General features: G+C 36.6%; 2 protein-coding genes across 2 annotated transcripts in view; both read left to right on the top strand.

Moving 5' to 3' along the window:
- The window catches only part of LOC145984236 (uncharacterized), a 43,830-nt gene extending 17,365 nt beyond the window's left edge, over window positions 1-26,465 (top strand). The window contains exons 7-10 of the mRNA XM_083117815.1: window positions 5,125-5,818; window positions 20,550-20,646; window positions 21,885-22,043; window positions 25,592-26,465. Of these exons, the coding sequence (XP_082973941.1) occupies window positions 5,125-5,818; window positions 20,550-20,646; window positions 21,885-22,043; window positions 25,592-25,714 (1,073 nt within the window). The 3' untranslated portion in view covers window positions 25,715-26,465. The remainder of the gene's footprint in view (window positions 1-5,124; window positions 5,819-20,549; window positions 20,647-21,884; window positions 22,044-25,591) is intronic.
- Window positions 7,243-16,112, top strand: LOC145984237 (uncharacterized). The gene is made up of 2 exons (XM_083117816.1): window positions 7,243-10,510; window positions 15,144-16,112. Exons 1-2 carry the CDS (start codon window positions 9,885-9,887, stop codon window positions 15,214-15,216), a joined length of 699 nt encoding a protein of 232 aa, XP_082973942.1. The 5' UTR covers window positions 7,243-9,884; the 3' UTR covers window positions 15,217-16,112.

The raw sequence follows: 26,465 nt of genomic DNA, 5'->3' as shown, positions 1-26,465 counted from the left end.
ATGATGAAAGATGCAAATATGGTTCAGTTATGTTTGCTGGAAGCCCATCTGGATACGCTCTAGCATGGAATCTATTTCCCTCGACATTCCTCTACTGTTACCTGCTGACAAAGTGGTCTCAGCAAGCTGCTATTCAGCAACATTTGTTGACATCATTTTGGACAACGTGCGGCACATTGTATTCCACAGGTTATCTGTTGTGTTGAAGTCTGGACTTCTTGCAGGCCAAGGCAAAAGGTTAATATTGTTGTTGTATTTTAACGTCTTATGGAACTGATTTTTCTCTTTGTTGACAACACCATTGCTTGACTCTAAAGATATCCATTTGGTGGCTACATGGTGAGAGGTAGTTATTCTAATCAACTTACAGTTCATTTTTCTACACAGATTTGAAAGTGATTTAACACGTTAACTGCTAAGCAAGTTGTATTTAACTCATGCTAGTTTTATGCCCAGGGCCTCGTGGAGAATATTTAACTCGCATGCCTCTTTACCTTGGGAGCCTCATGGTGCACCGGCAACTCGTGCTACCATGCTGTAACTAGCCCCGTGGACTAAATTTTGCAGATGGTTCCTGAAAATCTTATTTGGTGATGCTGTTATTGATACAATTAATACAAACAATTTAAAACTTGTGGATCAAATGAGTAGTTGCACATTAACTTCTTTTATATTTATTTTTGCCTTAAAATTTCACTTAAATCTGACAAGTATCAAAATAACATTTTTACTCGTGAACTGTTTTCAAGTTTTTCCGATTATGCATTTGATTTATTGCTGGCCAGCTGCTTGAACGATATCGGTATATTAGTATATGGCAGAGTCATGTTACAAATAACAAAAGACTCAATGCTCAGAAAGAAATTATAACAATACACAGAAAAAACAATAACAATGCTTTTAAAAAAATATATGCTGTGAGTTAAATATAACTCATGTGGCATGCAGCGTAATAATTGATTCTGGTGCTGTGTGAGTTGCATATGACTCACACACTTAAAATAATTAAAAATAACAATTTTTCTTCTGATCATCAAGAAACATTGCTTTCGTTTTTATTTTATTCTCGTAATAAAACATAGTGGCCGATGGGAATTTTTTATTCTTCTATTGTAGCAGTCAATGTGTTAACATCACTTTTGTACCTATGTATACCAACAGGTTAAGTGTGCAACAGATTTTCTGTACTAATCCATGTGATAATGATGCTAGAATCTTCCTTCCCAGTCTTGCCACAACCACTGAGCTGTTCATATCACAGACAGTTAGAAAATTGGCAGTGTTAAAGCGGAACTATTCTGCATGTACATTTGGGTCTGTATATGTGAAAAGTTGCTGGAAACTTAACCTGTCACGGGTCTTAGGACAAATGTGTTGATCATAATGATGAACAGTTAGATTTTTGTTTAGTTCTGGTTATTTATGTTGCTTTTTTTTTGCCACTTTGGCTAATAGCAATGATGAGGATGAAGTTGATGAGAGGACAACCACAAACACACTTGTACAAGACACAGAACACAAACCTTACACAGAATTATAATACCATGAAGCCTTGTTTCCATGATAAACACATACTCAATATGCTGACCAAGGCAGAATTTATTTTACCGTATTGTAAAAAATATAAACTAAACGTTACGTTTCAACCTTCTAGCAAGGTCTTCTTCAGACTCTGTACCAAGTACAAATGAAATAACAAAACAGGAAGATATATATATACACAAAAATAACTCCCATCCAGACACAAGATAATTAGAGCCGGATCCTGTGGCTGAGTGGTTATCACATCATGATGCAATGCCAAGGGTCCCGGGTTCGAATCCCACTCGGGCTTGGTTGTTTGTGAAGGTCCATTCATCAATTTCATCACTCATCCCCATCTTCGCAAATTAGCCAAGAGGCACAAAAGGGGAAGTAAAATAAACTAAATCAATCAATCAATCAAGATAATTAGAAAGTTGTTTATCTAGAACATTCCTATCCAGGTGTTCCAACAGGTGGCCTTCTCCTGTTAACTGTAGTTTATTCTGACAGGCATTCTGATAAACATTTCCTTTCATCTGGAAGGTGGTTGAAATCCTTATCTCATGCTCTTTTTTCCTTATCCTTTATTTCTTCATTCCTCTTCCGTTTTCTCTCCTCCTTCACTCTTGTCCTTTCCACTCTTTCTAACACCTTCTTCCATTCTTTGTTTATCTTCAGTCCCCCATTCCAGTTCATTGTGTCTTCTTCCCCTTTCTTCTCTATTTCCTTGGCCTCCTTCCATTTTCTCACTAGTACTCTCTTCTCCCTTCCTATCTGCTTAGCCTCATCCCACTCTGTCATGTCCTGTTTCGCTCGTGTGCTTAAATATCACATTTCTCTCTCTTAAATCATACATCATCCCTATGTTCTTTCAACCTGTCTTTCAGCCTCTTTTTCATTTCTCCTATGTACACACTCTGACATTCTTTACACTTCACTTCGTAGACAATCCCTTCCTCTTCTCTGTTTTCCTTTTTCTTGTTTGCATTCTTCGCTATTCTTAAGATGCTTCATCCTCCCTTCCTGTAAGTTTTAATGCCCACTTTCCTAAGCACTTTGCATATCTTTTCTGTGGTCTTCCCCATACTCCTTATACCAAACCACCTCTCTTTTCCTTTCTCTTCCTTTTCTCCTCTGCCTCTTTTCTTCCTTCTTCTGTGTATGTCCAGTCTATCCTCTTTGTCATAGCCATTCTTTTCCAGCTGTTTCCATAGGCTATTTATTTTGCCTTCTGTTTCACATTCTTTTTCTGCATATTTTCTTGATTCTATCCTCCATATTCTTTATAAAATTTATTTTTGCCACCTCACGTACATCACTTCTTTTGTGACTGAATACCCCTGCTGCACACTTCGTCTGATGCATGTCCTCTCTTCCTTTTCATCAATATATCTAGGTAGCTTATCTTGTCTTCTTCTATTTCAAGTTCCAGCAATATTCCTCTTCAACATGTTGTATTTATTTGGCAAATATGTTGAGCTGCCTCTTCGTTCCCTTCCATATGCCAAAACAATCATCCACATATCTGCAAAACAGAATTATATTGTCACCTCTTTTTCGAACACTTTCTATTCCCATTCATTCATAACGAATTCAGCCAATTCCAGGCTTAGGCTAGAGCCTATATTCAGTCCTTCACTCATTAACATCATATTATCCCCCATTTTACTGTAATCGTTGTTCCAAATGGTTTCCAGTGCCTTCACTACCTTTTCACTGTCCCATTCTCCTATAATTTCGTGTCCCATTGTCTTTCTCACAATGCCCAAAATGTGTCCCCTCTTGATGCTTGGAAACATACTCTTCACGTCTAAGCTAAACATTATCATTTTTTTCCCATTCAACTTAAGTCCTTGTATAAGTTCCACCACTTGTTCACTGTTCCTCACTGCTCTGCTTTCTTGCTGTCTTACTAACACTTCAATAACTTTTTCAATTCCTTTTCCATGGGTTCCAAAATATTGTTTCTGCAGTCCATTACTGATCTCAACTTTATCTCCCCTTTGTGCATCTTTGGAAAGCCTTTCAAACTTGGCAGTCTTCCTGTTTCCTTTATGAACTTCTTGAATCCTCTCCTCCTACAGTCTTGTATGACCATTTCTCTTATAGTTTGTTCTTCTGTTCCACAAATCTCATATCTGTTCATTTTTAGGTCTTCATACTTCCTCTCGTACCTGTCTCTTTCCATCACCACAATGGCTCGCTGCTCCCTTATCTGCCTGCACTACCACCACATCACTTCTTGTCTTGATTTTCTTCATGCCTTCCCTTTCTTTTGGACTCAAATTATCTACTTTACCCTGCTTTTCAATTTCTTTGTTCAATATAGCTGCTGTTCTCCTTCTAATCTTGTCTTTTTCTGGTTCTTGTTTTAAATGGAGCACTGCTTCTTCAATGTCATATATAACTTCTTCATAGTCCAAGTTTCTTTCTTTAGCTTTGGAACCCCTTCCTAGATTTAAAAAAGCTTCCTCTTCTTTTGATAGCTGAACATTCCCTATTACCACAACTCTTCTTCTGGTATCCTCTTCTTCTCTTCTTCCCTCTTTCCATTCTAGTCCCTCTGCTTTCTTCTTCAACTTTATTTTTATTTTCTCTCTAAACTTCTCCTGCCAGCTTTTCATGGTGAGCCCATCTTCAATAGATTCTTGTCAGGTCCTCCTTTATTATTTTTAACTCATTTCTTCTTGCCCTTATTTCATTCCAAATGAGTTCTTTTTCCATTTTCTGAACCAATATCTTCCATCTCCTCGTGTTGCAAACCACTCCTTTCTTACTTATTTTTAATCCTTTCGGCGCTGTGCCTCTCCCCAAACATTTTCTCAGAAACGTCTCTTGTTCCTCTTTGTGTATTTTTATCCTCTTCAAGTCCTTCCAGTTGTTAATTTTCCTAATCAGCCTTGGAAAATGTCCAATTATAACACCATTTAGCCTTGTTTCCATGATCGTGTTTCAAAGTGGCATCGACTCAGGCTTACTCCTTACCCATTAAAAGTTAAGGCTGTAAGGGGGCACTCAACACACAGGGACAAATGGAGGACAACATGACTCCACAGAGGATTATCCTGGCCGTGGGTCCAGATGGCAGAGACTCGTGTGTCTCAGAAACCAGCTACAGGCATGTGAGGTTGTCTTTGAGTGTCTTAACAGAAGGTTTTCCCTTACACCTTAGATGAAGAAGCAGGTTGAGCTTAAATTCTTATACAGTGGAACCTCGATTTTACATTTTTCAGGGGACCAATCTGAAAAAAAAAAATGTGGGAAAATGTAAAATCGAGGAAACTTTTATAGCAATTTGCTCAATTGGGACCATGAATATTGAATGTATAATGTAGGAAAATGTAAAACTGAGGAACATAAAATCGGGGTTCCACTGTAGTATCTTTGACAGATCTGAAAACCTTACCCAGACATTTCCATAAGGGAGTGTTGATGTTGAATTTAGGGAGGGAGTGTTCAGGAAATGTGGATCTTAAATGATCATAAACTTTTTTTACAAAAAATTGATCCTAAATTTTATATCTGGGGGGGATAAATCACCAACAGATATAATTAGAAATTATTATAATTCAGTTCCCTTTTCTTGTTTTTCTTTTTTAGATAAGAAAAGGTATGAATTGTATCTTGATGATCAACATACTTCAGACATTGGAAATACCACAGATGATCGTGTCTTGATAAGGAAGGATGAACCACAGGTTTGCATTGATGATGAGAATCGTAATTTGGAACTGGAAAGACGTGCAGAAGAGCTTGATTCATTAAAGGCAGAAAATAGCACTTTCTTAAAAATGAAAGGTGCAAAAGAAGATGAACATGCTAATTCAACTCATGGAGTGGATACTGATTCTATATCTGAAACTGTTCCTGAAGATGTCATACTTGACTGTTTTGATGTGTTACTGGAGGGGAATGAACCTGTTAGTTCTTCTCTTGGAGAATATACAGAGTCGGTCATGACCCCGGAAAGCAATGATTTTATTGATTTAGGACGCTTTGATCAAAGTGGAGCTTCCTCTTCCTCTTCAAAGCTTGCACAAATGTTGGCTGCAGAATGTGAAGAAACTACTGTGAAACCAAAATCTGAAGATGACACTTCTTTTGAGCCTATTAAGATGCGAGGAGTAAAACGGGCACAAGATCAGCAATCTGCCGATTCATCTGATTCTCCGGAAACATCTGTGAACATCAAAAGAACTGCAAAGAGGAAGCATACTGATCCGAATATTGATGCCAAAGTGAGTATTCGGTCAAATCAAGCAGAGTGCAGTACATCTTCAAATGAACCTTCTAGGTGAGTTTCAATTTTTATTCTTAACCCTTGCTAAGATTTATGTTCATTTTATTTGTGTTTGCGTGATTGCCACAGAAATCAAAATTACTTTAGCGAACCCATAACCATTGTCCACATCCAGCCTGTCATGATTTTCATGTGGTCCATTTTAGTATGTCCATTACTCTATGTTCAGCCTATCTGTGCATAAAGTCGACTTAAAACAACAGCAAACATTGCAGAAATGTAACCCTTCATCGGTGGCACCTGGAAAAGTAACATGATCGGTCACACTGTATCTTCGAGATACTAGTGCAGTTTTACAAATATATTCATGTTTACTTTTTAATTTACTTCTTAATTTTCACTTTTATTGTAGACTTACATATGATGATGCTTATACATCTTTGAAACATTTCTTTAGGCCTACATGAGATATTTATTTTCACCTTACATTTATTTATATGTGTCTGCTGTTCGAGGAGCCCCACTGGTCAAGTTGGTATGGCATCTGACTGCCACACAGGGAAGCCAGGTTTGATTCATGGGGTGGGCGATATAAGGTCGAAATTTTTCCATCCTTGTCCGTGCATAAAGTGTCTGCGGGGCTCACCCAGCTTCAAATCAGTGGCTACCCTTGGAGATATAGGTGGCCAAAGCATGGCACCGATCACATCACCTCCAAAATGACTGAGATCGAGAATGCGTGGGACCCTTCCCCCACATCGCTTACATGTGCCTTCATGGCATGGTGCTATATGCACAGGGAACTTTGCCTACATTTTTGTTCACTGCACTTGTCACATTCCAGTTCAGTCTCTGAATCAGTTTCTCATTGCTGTATCACTGATATCATTGTCTTCAGTGCATTTACACTCGCTGCTGCAGATTTTGGAACAAATTAATTCAGTGTCTTTCCAGATTCAAAGGGTCCATTCAGACTGTGTTACCACTAACCCAATTGAAATTGATTGCTCTGTATCCCACTGATCCAAACAGCTTACTAAGCCCAGGGCATGAAGGGCAACTAGGCAGAGACTGTAGTTGTCTGTATTCAGATATATATAGAGAAAAAGCTACCGAGAAGCTTAGACCCACATGCCTAATAGCTTCCCAGAAAATAAACAATTTTAGGTGCATGTATCTCAACCCTACGGCTTGGCCAATGTAGGGTTAAGTGAAAAATACAGCCTTGACCGGGTCCCAAACCTAGGTCTCTGTCAGACTCTGCCATTGTTCTACCAACTGAACTACTGAGCCAAGCCTTGTTTTGTCTCATTTTCAGCTTCTGTCTTAGTCAGTGATGCAGCAATGGAATCTGTTGCATTTCGAAACACTGGTTGATGACATTGATGGTGCCAAATATCTCCCAACGTAGATCTAAATATTACCTTATGTTTTGGTACACACAGTAAGTGACGAAAAACATGGAAAATCAGTAAAAATTCAGGGAATTTGAGGATAAATTGGGTACTCAGTCTAGTGGGGAGATCCATGGAAACCTTCTTTCCATTTACACCCTTTTCACACATATGTGGGTCAGAGAAAAATCCACATTTTTTTCCCTGGAAAAGTATTGGAACTTTGTTATCTACCTTGAACAGCTTCATTTTTTTTATCCTAATTTTGTGTGTATATTATGGATGGATCAATATGAAATTTTGGCTGATACCGATAAAGTAAAGGTAAAAGGTAAAGTGCTATGCACCACGCCATGAAGGCATATAGGGGGTGTGGGGTTAGGGCTCCACACTTTCTTGATCACGGTCGAAGGTGGGATGATGTGATCAGCACCATGCCCCTGGCTGCCTTTACCCCCCAGAGTTTTCTCCAGGTACCCACTTTATACGACGCTGGGTGGGAGCCAGAGCCGCTTGAACAGATGGAAAAAATCCCGGTTCTCCCCCATCGGGGATTGAATCTGGGTCTCTCTCATGGTAGTCAGATGCCCTGATGACTGAGCTACCGATAAAAAAATTACCAATACTGATCCGATATAATATTCTAAATAGGCCTTGAGGTACCTTAATAGTTCATTGACCTCCTTAATAAATGATTTTTTCCAAGTTACTGCAGTGCAAGAGAAGTTGCATATTTAGACATTTACTTTTTTAACAAGTATGGCATGGAGATTATCCATAAAAATATAACAAAATTGCAGAATTTTTGCATTAAATTATGAGAGATTTATTGACATATCGGATCGGTGAAATAAGTACCGAATAATCTGTCCCATCCCTAGTGTATATATATCTCTTGTTTTTGGTCACTTTTAGATAATCATGACACCAAGGATGAATGATGAGTATGTTAGAATCATCTTTGTTTCTGCCAAACCAATACAGTGGAACCTCGATTTTATGTTTTTTCGAAGTATCAAGCTGGAGAAACTTAAAATGGGGAAAATGTAAAATTGAGGTAATTTTTATAACATTTTGCTATGTTGCGACCATCTAGATTGAATATACAATGCAGGAAAATGTAAATGGCGGTTTCACTGTATTCAAATATTGTATTTACTCTTAAATGTATGTGAATTTCACTAAATGTTTGCTGTTTCTTTCCAATTTTAGCATTTTTAGTTCTTCTGGTTGTCTTTCCATTTCACTCCTATCTCTTTCTCAAGCACACACACACTCTTGTGCACACACACACACACACACGCACGCACACATACAGAGGTCAGAAAAGAATGAGACCAACTTCGTGAATGTAACATGCTTTACATTAAGGAGAAAGCGACCGTAGTTCACATAACTCCAAGCAGAAGCACAGAATTTTTCTGTGAGTTGGTGCCACGAGGCAAGAGGTCAGGGGTAATGTGAACAAGTGAGGCACATTCATGCTGTTGTGTCATCATGAAATGTGACATAACAATGGTGGACTTTTCTGGAAAGGTGATGTACCAACATCTGAGATTGTGAATCTGTTACAGGCAGTGTGTGGAAATGCTCCTAGCCGAGCAGATGTGTTTTGTTGGATGCAGGCTTTCTTGGATCCAAATGAGAGTGACCAAGGGAATCGGTTAAAACGTCCCGAATGCCAGCCGTCATCAAAATGGCTCCCACACAGTGAAAAGATCAGAACTGACCTGTACTGCAACCATCTCCATTGTCTTTACACAAGAATTCCTCAAAGATGGCTGAGGAAATGGACCCAACATGTCTTTTTTCCATGATAATGCCAGGTCCCATATGTCTGCTCAGACTAGGACAAAACTACAGAAGCTTGGGTATAACATCCTCCATACTTGCCAAACCTTGCACCTCCTGATTACACCTTGTTTGACTGCATGAAAGAGCCAATATGTAGTCAGAAATTTACCAATCCCAAGTACTAATAGAAAGCTGTCCACTTTCGGTGTTGTCTAAAAGACTGGTGCTGTCGGGTACTTATAAAGTTCCAGAAAGATGGCGTTGATGTATTAAGACAGGAGGGACAATATGCCCAGCATATCTATATATCCCAAGTTTCTGCTATGGGATCTTCATGTCCAAATCAGGTGAGTCCCATTCTTTTCTGACTGACAATGAATTAACATTTGGTAGCTAATTTGAGAATTTCACTATTTACTGTTTCTTTCCATTCTCGTTTAGACATGTGTTTGTCTTCCCTTTTCACACACACAGATACATACATACATAAATTTTGGCAGCTAATTTAGTCTGTCATCGTAACTGTTCCATAAACATTTGCAGTTATCTAATGAATGTTTATTACATACATTGTATCAGTTCCAAAACAAACACAGGATAGGTGAAAGACAAATTTACACTGGTCGTAAGTAGTTAGTGAAACCTAGCTGTTGCAGGTACGTGCATGATTTCTATTCATTCTGAGTTTTTTTGTTATTAAGTTCTTTTCTTTCTTCAGCTGTTCCATTTTAATTTTTCAAGCCATTTGTGTGTGTTTGAAAACGTTGGATTTGCAAGTTTTCACTGCAGTAAGTAAGAAAATCACTCTTTTTGTTTTAAGATTAGCAGAAGACATCATCCAAAACGTGCTTAATGTTAGTCCTCCTGTAGAAGACTGCTTAAATTCCAGTATCGGTTCTGATATTATCATTATATCTAGTGCTGAAAGCGTGATGCAGTTGAGTGAAAGGATAACTGTTGCCAGCAGCGGGTCGGATTGCCAGGTTACTTATTTGAAAGATCCAAATGCACCGAATGATATATATTATATATCCAGTGACCCTGTGGAAAGGGGAGATGAAGATGTAGTTGACCCAAATGCAGAAGAAGGTACTGCATTGCCTGAAATGCAATGTATGGATTTGGAAAGAGAACACGAGGAGGTGGAATTTGTAAAAGAAGTTGAGGAGGCGGATTTGGAAAAAGAGGATGAGAAGGAGGATTTGGAAAAAGAGGATGAGAAGGAGGATTTGGAAAGAGAAGATGAGGAGAAGGATTTGGGAATAGAAGACAAGGAGGAGGATTTGGGAAGAAAACACGAGGAGGAGGATTTTGAAAAAGAAGACGAGGAGGAGGATTTTGAAAGAGAAGACGAGGAGGTGGATTTAGAAAGAGAACGCGAGGAGGTGGATTTAGAAAGAGAACGTGAGGAGGTGATTGTTTCAAGTGAAGAAGACTATCATCCATGGCATGACCATTCAATGATAAGGGATGATATTTCCCTCAGGGGATGGGTAAAATGGAAGTCATTTAAGCCATATTGCTTTAATTACACAGCTGCATCTTCAACTTCTTCCAGGTGAGTTTTCGATTGTCATTCTAAAAACCTTGCTAAGATGTATGTTACATTTTTGTTTTGATGATTGGCATATCCATCAAGGGCCAGAGAAGAAGTTTAGAGATAAACATACTAGATAACCCCTAACAATTACATTAAGCACAATCTGTTTGCATGACACTTTCACTCAATGAAAGGTTGATACAAATTACCTTAGTTTTTCTTTCTTTTACTAATATGTAATATGTTTTCCCTGCAATGCATATTTTTCAGTTAGGTGTAGGCATATTTTTGTTTTGTTTTAGTACAGATGTTCAGTCAGTACAAAGTATAGTTAATTCTTTGTCCTTAGAATTTGAATTTTTTTAAACACATTATTAGGCATAATTTTGAATGCAAAAATGAACGTGCATAGAAAGTCTAAACTTGACAACAACTGCAGAGACATTACACGACTCTTCACTCAATGTTTGATACAATACATTTACAGATAAAAATGCTCTGATCTTAAAAGATCTTTGTGCTTTATGCACAGCTTGGTTCACTTTCCTGAATAATACTGTCACATGGCATACAATGAAAAAATTCTCACTCTCACCTTGTTTTACAATTTTGTCCAGTTATTTTTTATTCATTTTAGAGACAGAGCAATATGACATTTTTACAGTTACAGATATGCACTAATATTTAATTTGCCTATACTGATAACAGATGTTTTGCATATCCAATATAATTACAGAAAATTCAAATTGTCTATTCACTTCCTTAATGCATGTAAGCATGGGTGACTGGAGTGGATTTTCCCTTAGAAAACGAAACTGCATGTTTAGACCTTTAATTTACAAATTCAAGGTAAATGAATTATACCTTTATATTCAAAAAAATAATAACAAATGCAGAATTTCCAAGATATCTTGGGATCAGTAAAATTATCATCAATTTTGCTGATAACCCATATACTCAGATTGGCCTACACTGTTAAGAGTATACCTTGTGTATCAACTATTCTGTCCCATCCGTAATTCATTTGATATTTTTTTACTGCCCCAAGTCCAGGTACTGCTATTTTCATCCAGCCCAAAGTCTCTCCATACACTTTTCCCACCAAAGCAATTTAGTAAACAACTGGCACTGTTTGTAAATACGCTACATTGGGCTTGCTTCACAGCAACAAGATATCTAATAGATTGTTTGGGAAAGGTGTTGTGTGTTATTTTTTCTTGCTTTGTACAATTTCCTGCTGAACTTGTCTAATCTCGACGATAAGCATAAATTATGATTTGATGAATTTGATTAAGTGCATTCATAAACAACCCATCCTTAAGGCATGGCTGGACCTTTGGCTGATGGCCAGGGCAGCTGTTTTCAAATTTACCTCACCTTTTGAAAAACCGTTATTCCAAAATGTGAAAAATTATGTATGCTTAGAATTCCTTCTAGAGCATTCACATGAAACTTGGTGTGGTTTGCTTTTGATGTTGTGTAGATATTAAATAGTACAATAGGCTTATGTAGTCATGAATCTATTGAGAATATCTAGGCAACTGTTGAAGCAAACCACGTGAATGCTCTGGAAGGAATTCTAAACACATGTAATTTTTCATATTTCGTGATATCAGCAGTTTTTCGAAAGAAGAGAAAAATTCAGAAACAGCTGCCAAAGGTCCACAAGTTGGGACTCAAAAACCTTAAGCAAAGGAATTTTTTGTCAGAAGAGTTATTTAATATTTTTACAAAAGAGATCATTTTCATATTATAGGAATGGGAGATGCGGTAATAGATAATTAAGGTACTCACTTTTTCCGCGAAGCTGTTTTACATTATTTTCTATTAATTTCGGTAGCCACTGCCACCATTCTCGTTGGAATTCGAACGAGGATGGTGGCAGTGGCTACCGAAATTAATAGAAATTAATGTGAAACAGCTTTGCGGAAAACGTGAGATAATTTTGTTTAAGTTTTTGTCACACAAGTACAATGCATGACTAATATTTTTTATGTATGTATTGTGATATATGTGTGAATTTTGTTTAGTCCGTAGTTGTGCTGTTTCCCTTCCATTATGACAGTTTTAGTTCTTCCATACAATTTTAATTTTTTAACAAATACATACATGAACTGAAATTTGTTATTTATTAGTATATCAGTTAGAGTCCTCAAATATGCTGATTTCTCCTAGGCTCAGCTTGACCTGCCGGGTCACTGAGCCAAGTTTTCGTCTTGCCTGACAAGTCTGCTTGGTTTTTGCTTCTCCAAGCCCCAGATGGTCTACAGGTTTCAGCACAACTTGCTATGCTTTCAAAGACCCAATTATTTTGCTGATAACGAGCAAATTACAATTAAATACTGACCAGGGTCACGTGCAATGCAGTCACTGTTTGTGTTGAAGTGAATCATGTACCGAGTGGTCAGTTCCCAGACTCGAAGCCTTCTGGAGCCTGTTCGAAGCATCAGATTTCAGTATTGAGGCTATGGAGATGATGGTGAAAAAATAAGATCGTTCAAATTTTCACCACCAGGTGGAAATGTGCCACTGAAATAACCAGAAGTCAGACATGTTATTTTTATTTTGTGCAGCAGTATTCATGTTGTCAACGTGAATGACCCTTTGAACGCATAAGACAGTATAATCAATGATTCAGCAGCAAGATGATGTTCACTGTACACCAGAATTCAGTGCCACATTTCCTACTGGTGTTTAAAATTTGAACTATATTTTACATCACCATTTGCTTCCCCATGGTCAGCATAGCCTTTATACAAAGTTTCATCACAATCCAATGCTTTGAACAGACTCCATTGGGCTCTGTAGAAGAACTTGAGTTATAACCATTGGTATGTCACACAGCAGGTGGAACTTGCAACTAAACAGTGTTCCATGTGACTTCTTAGTTCTAGAACAACTGGCAGGTAATGAAAGGACCTTTCAGAATTTGTAACTCGTTGAGTTTTCTTGAAATAAGCCTGCTTATGCAACATGCAACAGCTTGTTGGTCAAGAATTATGCAAATTATATTAGGTGCTATTCCTTGTAGATAGATCTGTTCTGGGGTTTATGCACACCTGGTGTCAATGTAACTGCTCCATTAGCTTTGCACGGAACTAGTGAGTTTTAATGTATCCACTTCAATGCACTCATGTCTTATAGTTGGCTTTATTGCTAAATTGATTTTTTTAGAATATTACACAATATGGGTGGTAAGTCTTGAAGCTTTCCTGGTGACGAATGATGAAAAGATTCTCTCAGACTATCGACCAGGTGAGTTGTGGATTAGATTCTGAGTTTCCAAGAACTAAAGTCACACTCATCTTCAGAGTAGAAGTGCAGTGCTGAGCGTCAACTCGGTTTATGTGTGTTCAGAGATGGAGATTCCCAGTGAAGATGCTGTGTGCAGCGTGGACACAGCAAACACAGCTCCCAATTGGTAAGCAATCTTCACCGGGAACCTCCATCTCTGGAACACACGTAAACTTAGTTGGCGATCAACACTGCACTTCTATCCTGAAGATGAGAGTGACTTAGCTCTCAGAAGCTTCGAATCTATTTCACAGCTCACCTGGTCAATAGCCTTAGAGAATCTTTTCTTCAGTATGGGTGGTGTTTTGTAGATGAATGGTATATAGGGGAATATAGCAGTCAAAGAGAAGTCAATAAAACCAACAAAGGAAAAACACAAAGCAAAACAACACTAGTTCAAACCTAAATGTTGCAGGTATGTGTCTGATTTCTCTTCTCAGTTTCTGAGTTTGCTTTTATTATAAGTTTTTTATTTACTTAGTAACTATTAGGGATATCCACAAAATAAGTTCCATTTACAAATATTGCCACTGTGGCCATGTGTACACATGCATGCCAAAATGTTGATTATTTGGCAAGGCATGAACACCATTTGCAGACATTCAAACAGCATTTGCATATCATGACGTGTGTTTATAATGTTTAAGTAAATAGAGGAGCCTGCTGCATTGAAATTTTGTCTGTAATCAGTTTCTTGAATGCAACAAACATGAAACCAGCTGAACTTCATAGTAAAGTTTGTGAGGTACATGGATTGACTAATCATGAAGATGAGGATGATTGATGGATGATAAGATGAAATTAATGAATGGACATTCACAAAGAACACTCATGCCAGGTTGGGATTTGAACCCGGGACAACCGGCATCATAGCATGCTGTGCTAAACACTGCCATGGAGGTTGGCATGAGGTGCATGGAGAACATACTGTGAGTGATTCAGTGTTACAGAAATGTCCATGACTCTTCAATGAAGGATGTTGGAATATACATGATGAACACAGAGTGGATCTACTGTTAATGCGTACAAAAACTAGTGTCCTGCCATGACAAGTGACTCAACTGTGCCGAAAAGTAATATACAGTATGTACAGCCATAGACTTGTGGGTTGTAACAATCCCACTCTAAGTAAATGGAATTCTTACTACTCAAAAGAATCAATGACTACATCAAATGGCATTGTAAATGCTTTGTAAATATATTCGTTTTTTTCTTAATAGCCCAATGGAACTTATTTTCTGGACAACCCTCTTATTTTAATTGAATATTTTACGTTCTTTGAAATGTTTTATACAAAAAATGTCCGAGTTTCTATTTTTCTTACAGTAAATAAAGTATGTACTGTTTTTGTTTTAAGTGATGAAGATACAGGTCCAAGTGTGAGTACTTTGTATACCAAACGCTTACGGAGTGTTGTAGGAGCTGTGTGAGTATTTGTAGTCTATAGGTAGAATTGAAATGATAATTTTAATTTATCCGCTCTTGTACTTCTGTCTTTTCTTTTTAAAAAAACACACACACACACACACAGATATTGTTAACCTGCATACGCTTCAAAAAGAATAAATAAATAATAGAAAAATGAGTCCTCACAAGTACTTGGTTGTGCAAATGTCAAATGTCCACAATTTGGGGTGAGTCAGGGAAACTAAAGGGGTCTCTAAGACATTCATTTATTCCTTGCCTGGCAGGGAGGGAGAGAGAGAGAGTGAGAGTGAGAGAGAGCATGAGTTGGGTACCTGACTGGTCACTTATTCCATGTGAATAGTACCTCTTTTGGCACTGACGGTAACAGCAGAAGGGCATGACTAGGGCCTACTCCTCCAAGTAAATCAGGACCTTCTCCTTGACTACACTTGACAAACTCGCTCATACTTCCTGGGTGCCAAACTTCAAGTCCTGAAAAATGGTGGATTGTCAAGAAGCCTTTCATGTAAATGCCTGCCTCTTGAAACTTCCTTGTGCAGTGTCAATGGCCTAAAATTGCTGCAAAGTCACTCTTTAGCTCTGATAAACTCTCTTTCTCTCTCTCTCTGATCATTCACTGATGGGTGGTAGGCAACTTTCTGGCCAAAGTGGAAAGCAGTTCGTGACTGGAAACAGACCTTCAGAAATAGATGTAACCTTTCATACTGAACTGACGTGACAAGCTGCATTGCCTCAGTCTGTTCATCACACATGTACAGTCAAATGTTTTTTTAACCGATCGCAGCGGCTCATGTCGTGTCGCTTTGGTGTGAAATTCCCATGTTGTATGTCATGTGTCACTTTGGTCTGAAAGCTGCCTTAGAGTCATTCCATGCGAAATCAACACAGCTTCCGACCTGACTATCTCCGATTTTCATGAAATTTGGGGAGTTAAAAATATGCATGGAACTGAGTAACTGAAAATTTTTAGTTTCGTGCGTCTTGTAATTGTTAAATTATTCAACGTCAAAGTTAGCAGAAATTGCCCTTTTTGAGCCCGCTTAGCTATATGAAATGTGCTGTAACTGCGCCACTATTTTGCCTAGGAAGCTCAAATAAAGCTTATTGTACAGGGAATTGAACAAGCTTTCCAGTGATATATAACAAGCACACCTTTCGATAAAAATATAATTTTGTCACGTGACCTTGACCTTTGACCTTGAATATCTCAAAACATGTCATCACCAAAAATCGTGAAAAAAATATGTTTGGTCCCTCATTCCATACTGTAAAACATATCAGAAACTCATTCTGGGACTGCAATGGGATCAGAAGATACAAAATATTATGTGTAACTATGTGACTGATAAAAGCCTCATTACATGAACTATGACGAGTCAAAAGTCCCTTAACACCCTTTACAAAATGTAAAGGAGTTATCCTGGTCATGAAAGAAATAAGTTAAGCACAGGGAGATCCCTAACTGTGTGTGTCAAGCGCAGGTCCGGCACATTGTTGACCGCCATATTGAATTCAACGCAAAAATTTCAAAGGGAAGGGTGTGAAGTGATATATCAAATCAGGCTAGAACTTCACGAGAAATGAAATGATGAAGGTTTTTCTAACTTATTTTTAGGCAGCAAAACGTTATACACATATCTTTCACTTACGATATATGCACATCATAGTTTTGTCAATATTCCTGTGAGCACACTCGTTGACGTCTCTCACACTCGCACAGAAAATTTGGCAATGTAGCAGGTGCAACATCATCGCAAGCAGCAACTATGCCTTCTCTCAGATGGTCAATATCAGGGACTTTTAGTGCATGCACTGTTCTCTTCAAATGTTTCTGAAGGTAAAAGTCCTCCTAAGATGTTAGATCTGGGGTATGTGCAGGCCTTTTAATACATCCTCGTCTGCCCATTAATCTACCTAAAAATTTACCATGAAGAAATTGCCAAATTGTTCACATCGTGTGGTCACCCACTGTCCTGTTTCAAAACTTTGGAAAAGTGCCATGTCCCGTAAGCAAGGATGAAAAACCTGTTCACTTAACACATCCAAGAAGCCCTCACCATTTAAGGTTCCGTTGCTGAATATGGACCAACCACTCCCGTTCTCCATACACTATACCACATCATTAGCTTACCAGCAACAACCATTCGGCTGGGATCTGTCTACTGTAGATTATCAAATCACAGGTATTGCATATAATTTTTATTAACTTTACCGTGAACATAAAAATTAGTCTCGTCACTGAAGAATTTTTCATTAAAAAGGAAGTGTCACGTAATTGTTTGAGATACTTTTCCCAATATTCTCCACTATTCAAGTATTTGGTGACTGTAGCTGATTATAATCATATGCAATGGTACGTATACTTCTTTCTCTCCCAAGATGTCCGCGTGATCTCGACGAGTTCCTAACACGTTAGGAGCATTCTTAAAACTTTGTTTTTAACACCTCGAAAAGGAGAAAATGGTTACAAGCATGCAGTAATAACTTTTTGCTGGTTAAAGATACTTTGGATAAACCTTCGCTGCTTCATTTCTCGTGAAGTTCTAGCCTGATTTGATATATCACATCACCACCTTTCTTTTGAAATTTTTGCGTTGAATTCAATATGGCGGTCAACAATGTGCCGGACCTGCGCTTGACACACACAGTTGGGGATCTCCCTGTGCTTAACTTATTTCTTTCATGACCAGGATAACTCCTTTACATTTTGTAAAGGGTGTTAAGGGACTTTTGACTCGTCATAGTTCATGTAATGAGGCTTTTATAAGTCACATAGTTACACATAATATTTTGTATCTTCTGATCCCATTGCAGTCCCAGAATGAGTTTCTGATACGTTTTACAGTATGGAATGAGGGACCAAACATATTTTTTTCACGATTTTTGGTGATGACATGTTTTGAGATATTCAATGTCAAAGGTCAAGGTCATGTGACAAAATTATATTTTTATCGAAAGGTGTGCTTGTTATATATCACTGGAAAGCTTGTTCAATTCCTTGTACAATAAGCTTTATTTGAGCTTTCTAGGCAAAATAGTGGCGGAGTTACAGCACATTTAGTAAAGCTAAGCGGGCTCAAAAAGGGCAATTTCTGCTAACTTTGACCTTGAATAATTTAACAATTACAAGAAGCACGAGACTAAAAATTTTCATAGTTACTAAGTTCCATGCATAGTTTCAACTCCCCAAATTTCATGAAAATCGGAGATGGTCAGGTTGGAAATTGCACATATCTGTGTTGATTTGGCATGGAATGACTCCTTAGTGACCAACTGTGGATGCACTGTTGGCCACATTTTAATCAGGTCTTAATTGAATATACTTATATTTTTGTAGTTATATCAAATGCTGTTGCACACACGTAAAGAATGTTTGAAATTATACACTCATTTTATGTATCTTACATAAAGCCATTGCTAGAGAGTTTTATTCAAAGGTCCAAAATAGTTCTTGGTGCCCTCTTTTCCGAATTTCATGGACCCCCCCCCCCTGCTTGATGTATGCAATTGTTTTCATTTAATTTTTACTCACTCTTTTTGATATTCAGAAAAAAAACTCCCTGATTCTATAAGGAAGGTGTTGCAAACATATCAACCTTGTATGAAATCTCTGCCCAACGAAAGTTCACGGAACATAACTGTTTTGAAGAAAAGTTCGAAGTGCATATAGGTCAATCCATACCAAACGGTCAAAAAAATAAAAATGAACGATGTTAGTGGTGACATCACAGCAGCCAACGGAGCACATATTTAGTCTAAACAAAGTGGAAATGTGTTTTTCACCTATTCAAATGCATTGAATTTTCCATTGTAAAGAGTAGCTTCAATTATTGTGACCGCAGTTATGAAACAAAATTGTGATGTGTGTCTTACATCAATGTAAAGTTGAAATTTCAGAAAATATGTATATATATATCACTCACCTTACACAGAATAAGGTAGATAATAACAGGAGTAAGAAAATTGTGCATTTTTATACAAAATGTAGACATTCCAGTTCCGAGCACAAAGCTCATCCGATCTCAAGTTGGTCATGCTGCCACTATGGATGATGGGAAACCAGCAGCCTCGCATGACTGAAGCAGCAGTGCCCATTGGCTGCTATTCTGGATCGTTCGATAGAGGCAATTTTTGTTTCATGACTACCTTAAGTTTTGACTTTTGCAGACAGTTGTGATAATTATGATAACTGGCTAAGAGAGAGGATAAAAGGATAGGGTAAAAATGTCATTTTCAGTACATTTCAAGCTACATTTTTCTGTACCTTTTTTCACCATCTCTATTGCAAATGGCTGAAATGTGGGTTCCAAATCTGATTCTCAGTTTTGAAGAAGAATCAAAGTTTAGGATTTTTTTTTAGTGGGGAAATATAATATCAGAACTATATATTTTTTTTTTAGGGAAAACACATACATCCAAAGTTTTAGCAGAAAATATTTGAGCTCTGTTACTGGTTTCCTCTCCGAGTTATAGCTCTTTAAAAATGCTAGTTTTTCATTTTGTTCCAAAATTTGGGCCATAATATCTCTGGTGTGGCATAAAAGGTACTCTATGAGGGGGTACCTGTAAAAAAAATAGAGATTGATATTTGTTGGATAATATAGTTACAACAGGGGAAGTTGGTCAAAAACAGGCAAATTTACATTGTTATTTACAAATATCTGCTTTTAATGAACTAACATGAAATTAAAATTATTGTATTTATTAATTACATCATAAGAATGACTTAGCACGTTCGTAGCTACTATGAATGAAAACTTGTGTAAGGAAGAGATTTATCTGAACAGGTTTCTATTTCTTCGCAAAATGATATCAGGACTAAGTTAAGAGGGCACCAAGACTTTCATGGGTGCATTATCATATAATTTCCTTATTTTTTTGCTCTCTTTTTTTTTAATTTGGTACCCTCTTACCAAGCACCCAAAGTGACCACCCTGACTGCTCCCTCCAGCTATGGCTTTGGTCTTGTATAATGAAAATGTTTACAAAAGTAAAGAATTTAATGTACTTTTTAGTGTTTATTCACACACTGCCTACAGGGGGGGAAAACAAATGTGGACACGTACACAAGGTCATTGGATGCATGGTTTAATTCAGTGCTGTGATATTTAGCAACATTGAAAATACAACAAAATGAATATTTTATGCTTTTCAGTGTCACGTAACAAGCGTGATGCTGATCGTGTAGCCTTCCTTATAGCTGAGATGGAGACTCTCTCTCCAATGCACAAGGAACAACATACATATTACATATTTTGAACAAAAAGTGCCTTCACTTGGGTAGTATAATTTTTTTCCACACACACACACTTGATTAGTAACTTTGTTATTACAGGATGGGTCGTCCAGTCAGGCATGCATGGATGGTGCCCGGTATAATTGTCATATGCATGTGCCGATCATGTGTTGGAGGGCGTTTGTTTGGAGAGGAAGTGAGTACTAAGAAATAGTATATTTCTATAAATATAACTTGTGTGATGTCTTGACAGAGGTGCATGCAATGCAACACAAATTTGTTGGTGCTGTAAAGCTGACATTTACAAGGGAACCTTGATTTTACATTTTTCAGGGGCCCATGCTGAAAAAATGTAAAATCGAGGAAAATTTATTATCATTTTACTATGTTGGGACCATCAAGTATAACGTGGGAAAATGTAAAATCTGGGAACATCAAATCAAGGTTCCACTGTATTTGTGGATTCATGAATTTCATCACTAATGAAATAACATTGAGTATCTAAATTAAATATTAGTTTTCCAATAATATAAATTAAAATATCAAATAGTCCCATGTTCTTGCATTAAGATAACATGCAAATTTTCCAACATATTTATTAGGATTAGGGATATACTGATGAAATTTTGGCCTACAATGATAAAAGTTCTGATATAAAATTTATGGATACTGATAACCGATATTCCATGGATATGATATAAAATTCCAAATGGACATTCAAGAACCTTAAAGGTTAGTTGATCTCATTATGAAATGTTTGTTACAAGGTGACTGCAATGCAAAAGAAGGAAAAGGAAACTGTATGTTTATATCCATAAAAATTGTAACAAAATGACAGAAGAGCAGACTAAATTATAAGACATTTATAGATATGTATACATATTGATATAGGCCTACATGGGCCAATACCGATTAATCTGTCCCATCCCTAATTAGGATTAAAATTGGTTAATCACCACAAATGGCAACCGGATATTATTCAGCTGTGCACCAAACTAATAATAAGTGTTGCATTTTGCAACCTTTCTTTATTTTTTTATTGTCTTGTTTGCTATTGCATGTGCTTTAGGCATAATGCAAATATTCAGTGTTCTTTGTAGTGTAAGCAAATGTAACAAACTTAATCAGATTTGAAGACTAGAAGGGCAGGCATCATGGAGGAATGGGAACAAAAAGTAGCCACTTGTGTTGTTTCATTTGGATACAATGAAGAGTACGATGTCTAAATTTCATGTTTCAGATTGATTTTAAACTGTAGGTCTAGTCCCAATTGGCCTTTCTGTGCATAAAGTGGACTTGAAAACAAACTCAAAAGAAACTGACAGTTGTTTGAAATGATAAGGGAAGAATATCTTGACAGTTCTGTGGGCAATTTTGTTGATTTACATTGTATTTAAATCTTAACTTGCATTTATTGAGTGTTTCTTTTTCCAGTTTCTTGTCTTGCATACTGACAATATGGAAGGACTTTGTACTGTGAGGGATCGGGCTGGTCGTGTTTTCAAAGATGTCAGCCAAGATTGTTTTGTGAGTGTAATTCCACTATTGAGGAATAAGGAGGTTTTGGTCCTCCATGGCCGGTACAAGGGAAAGGTTAGTTACAAAGTAGCTGCTGTTTTTGACTCATTCTGTTAATTGTGTGATTTCTTTTTCTGTGGGACTCTTTCAAATTGTTTGATTGTTGTTGTTTCTAATGACAAGTTCAGTTTCAAATAATTTGTCATTCTAAGAGCAAAGTGTGACCATTATCTACACAGCAAGATAAAGAGCACCCCCCTTCTATGCTTTTCAGCTGTGTACAAGCTAAGCGTAGTTGCTTTGATGGCTTAGTGTTTTGAGTGGCTAACATAGGTCTGCTTTAGAAGGAAGCATTTCCTTCAACATTTTCGCTAGCATAAATATTCCAAAAAATCTTAAAGCATTCTTTTATGTCATAGAGTACTTTACATGGAAGCATTTCACATAACATTCCCATTAGCATTTGCAATTTCGATTCAAAGCATGCAGAGAATGTTAGATAATATATACAGCACAAGAGGCATACGAGTTTTAATAAGTAACTAATAAATTTAAAGGGGAAGAGGGTAATTTAAAAGAGGAAATGGTTATTTAATTGACGAGATATTGTGTAAACAAAGTGAAACTCTACTCATTGTTTTGTAATGTAACCATCAATCTCACATATTCAGGTGTTTGTGCCCTTGAGCCAGTACCCAGAGTTTACAATTGAAACAACTGATTTATTCTTCCATACATGTCCTGTATGTGCTCTAAAGAAAGTATTAAGCATTGTCATTGATTTTTATGTAACACCTTTCATAGGAAACTTTATTCCTCTCGCTTGAATAACTATGGGCTTTTAAAAATGTGAAGTGATACACTGTTTAAATTTTGCTTGGCTGCTATTACAAGTAAATAACGATCAATGAATCCCATTGAAGCTACTTTGAAGATATAGGCTTGTGATATATGTTTATTTTGGATTACACATTAATTGATAATTGTGTTAATTTGGAAACTACTGTTTGCCAAAAGTTTGGAAATATTTGTTCCATATATATTATGCTTCAAATTTTATTTTATACACTATAATAAAGTTTGAAAAGGTGTTTAAATTCCACAGAATTTAGTAATACTAGATATAAGTTATTTCTTGAATTAGTTTTGTTATTGGTATCAGAAAGTGAACTGATGAAATTTTTGCCGATAGCTGTAACCTACAGACATAAAATTTACTGATATCGATAACTGAAATTTTACTGATAAAAAATTTCAAATGTTCCTTGAAGAGTTCATTCACCTCTTAATTAATGTACGTAACTAAGCAATTTCCAGTTTGAAAAACAAAGTGCTTATTTAACACGTTGACTGCCATATAATTTATATTTAACTCATGCTAGTTTTATGCCAGGGGCCTCATGAAGCGCATTTAACTCATACATCTCTTTACCTTGAGAGCCTCCTAGTGCACCGGCAACTTGCGCTACATGCATTAACATACATGTTATGTGAAGAGTGGCCCTGTGGACAAAATTATGCAGATCGTTCATGAAAAATCTTGTTATGGGGTCCTGGGTTCGATTCCCGGTGGAGGCACATAGTGGTTCGGATCCCAATTGAAACTGTAGGTTCAGTCCTGATTAGCATTACTGTGCATAAAGTGGACTTAAAACACCAACTCAATCAATCAAAAAATCTTATTTAGTGATGCTGTTATTATTACATTTAATACAAGCAAGCGTGGATCACATGAATAGATGTACATTAACTTTTCCTTTTATATTTATTTATGCCTTTAAATTTCACTTAAATCTGACAAGTTAACAAAAAAAAAAAAAACATTTTCACTCATGAACTGTTTCCAAGTTTTTCCCGATTGTGCACTTGGCCAGCTCCTTGAAAGATATCAGTGCAATAGTATATTGCAGTCTCATGTTACAAATAACAAAAGACTCAGTGCTCAGAAGAAAACAATAAGAATGCTTGAAAAAATATAATAAATATGCTGTGAGCCAAATATAACTCATGTGGAATGCAGCATAATAAATGATTCTAGTGCCACATGAGTTGCATATGACTCACGTGCATAATTTTTTTTTTAAAAAAATAACAATTTTTCATTTAATCATCAAGAAAGATATTGCTTTCAATGTTTTTTTATAACCTTGTAATAAAACATCATGGATCCAGGGAAACATTTTTTTTTCTATTGTGGCAGTCAATGTGGCATTTACTTTACAAAAACCATGACAAATGAATTGTAAGTAATTCATAATAATAATAATAACAGAATGGCAGAATTTTGAACTGAATTACAGGCTATTTACAAATATATTTACTTGTTAAAATTTTTTGTAACATAATCCTGATACTTCAAAGTTGTGTTATATTTTATCACCTTCCAGGATAATCTTTTCCAGTCAAGTAGTATTTTTGATCAAATTGAAAATGGTATTTTCCAATACTAATGCCATCAGTTAATGGTACATCATTATGCACTTAGCCCTGTAGATCACCCTTGGGTGAGACTTTAAATTTCCTTGTGAATTAAAAGCAAATATAATTCGTGATTGTTTGATGTTTGTTAAAAATAAAATGATTTTCAAGGAGAAAAGAAAAACCTTTAGCCTTCAGCGGACAAGTCACTCCAGGTGGAAAGTTTCCACTTGTGCACTTTTCAAACTTAAAAAATAACCCGTAGCAAGAGAACTTATTATTGTAGAGAGGTGATTTTTTTTATTTTCTTGGAATGACAGGACTCTTAGGGGATGTGAAATTTGTACATTGTACCTCCCAATAATGACAGCTAAAGAAAGCAGAAGAAAATCAAAATTTTGGACATGCCCCTGTGGCATTACAATAGACCAAAGTGAACGTAAAATGAAGAATGTTGAATTAGTATATTCCTACAACCTTTCAAAGTTATGTTGAAAATAGGCAGATATTTGGGGGAAAATATAATAACGGTGTTGAAGAAAAGCAGTGTTGCCATCTTCTAAAAAAGAAACAGTAAATTGCTTGTACCGTTGGCCATATGTGCCAAATTTGCAGGAAAGCACAGCAAAAGACCATTCTTCGAGGACATGTAATCCCTGTCTCCCAATTTTGGAAAAAAAAAATGGAAAATATGCAACTAATTTTAGATAATTGTAATCTTGAAAATTGGATGTCTCCCACGGGACCCCTAATTGTTGCATCTTGTGAACATTTGTTTTCATTATTACATGTTAAAGTAAAACATATCAAGATAAAGTAGTGGTTGAAGAGTAGTACCCCATCAATATGAAATTGCATTTTTTGGGGGGGGGGAAGGGGTCGACATTTTCAAAATGCATTTATTAAAAATAATATTAATAAATATATTGTTCTGTCATTCCATACCTCCATATGTGTATAAATAAATGCAAAAGATGGAACTGAATTATCATCTGAAGTTTTCAAGTAATGATTTGTTAATTTCTACCACATGGTTGTGGTTTCCTTTGAAACCAGCTGTCTGCAAAAGGTTAAAACTGAGATGTCTAATTTGGAGTTTGGCTATACATTCATATCGATGGTCTACAAAAAAGCTTATTGTTCCAAAAGATTTTACAATTACATTACTTCTGAAGTTGATTCAAATTGTCTCTTGTTCTTTTCAGCTAGCTAAGGTGGAATATGCAAGTGAAGACGATGGAGTAGCTGTTATTCAGCTTCAGCGCTCACGGAAGCTGCATAGTGTATTCTTTGGTAACATTTGCGAGTATGCAGGCTTTCGTCATTGAATGCCTGAGAGCTGATTTGTGGCACAGAAACAATCCTATTAGGATTGTAACCAAAGAAATTATTCTCAGGGTATCACCAAAAAGTGTTCCAGTAATTATATGTTATTCTTTTGATTGCTTTTAATATGTTAGTGTTCATTTTTTAAAGTTTCTCAGAGCAAGATTTTGCTCTTGAGTTGTTGAAACAAGTACATGATTGTATGTTTAAAAAAAAAAAGACTTTTTAGGAATGTAAGCAAGAAGTTAGTATTGTAGGTGCTAGCGATTTGATTCAAATTATATTCACCAAGTACCTGAAAGTGTATAACACTTGTTCAGAAAACTACTTCAACTTTTGTGATTTAAAATGTTTTGATTTCATTTTGAAGTGTTCTAATATCAACTTTTGGTACTATGAATGCACATTCATAGTTACCACTTTTTTCTACTTCCTAAATATTTGATTTAATTTACTTGCTTTTGATTGCTTTTAATATGTTAGTGTTCATTTTTTAAAGTTGCTTGCGTTTAATATGTTAGTGTTCATTTTTCAAAGTTTCTGAGAGCAAGATTTTGCTCTTGAGTTGTTGAAACAGGTACCTGATTGTATGTTAAAAAAAAAAAAGACTTTTTAGGAATGTAAGCAAGAAGTTAGTATTGTAGGTGCATACACAAGGAAGAGACTGTAGACTGCTGAAAGGAGCAGAGTCCTTGGCTCTACTTAGTTCTATAATTTAATTTGTTCCTTTTATCAGAAAAATGTTAGGTGCTA

The sequence above is a fragment of the Lepisma saccharinum genome, chromosome 2, assembly GCF_977018435.1.
Source record: "Lepisma saccharinum chromosome 2, izLepSacc3.1, whole genome shotgun sequence".
In the NCBI taxonomy this organism is placed as follows: Eukaryota; Metazoa; Arthropoda; class Insecta; order Zygentoma; family Lepismatidae; genus Lepisma; species Lepisma saccharinum.
This window is presented reverse-complemented; position numbering and strand designations above follow the sequence as displayed.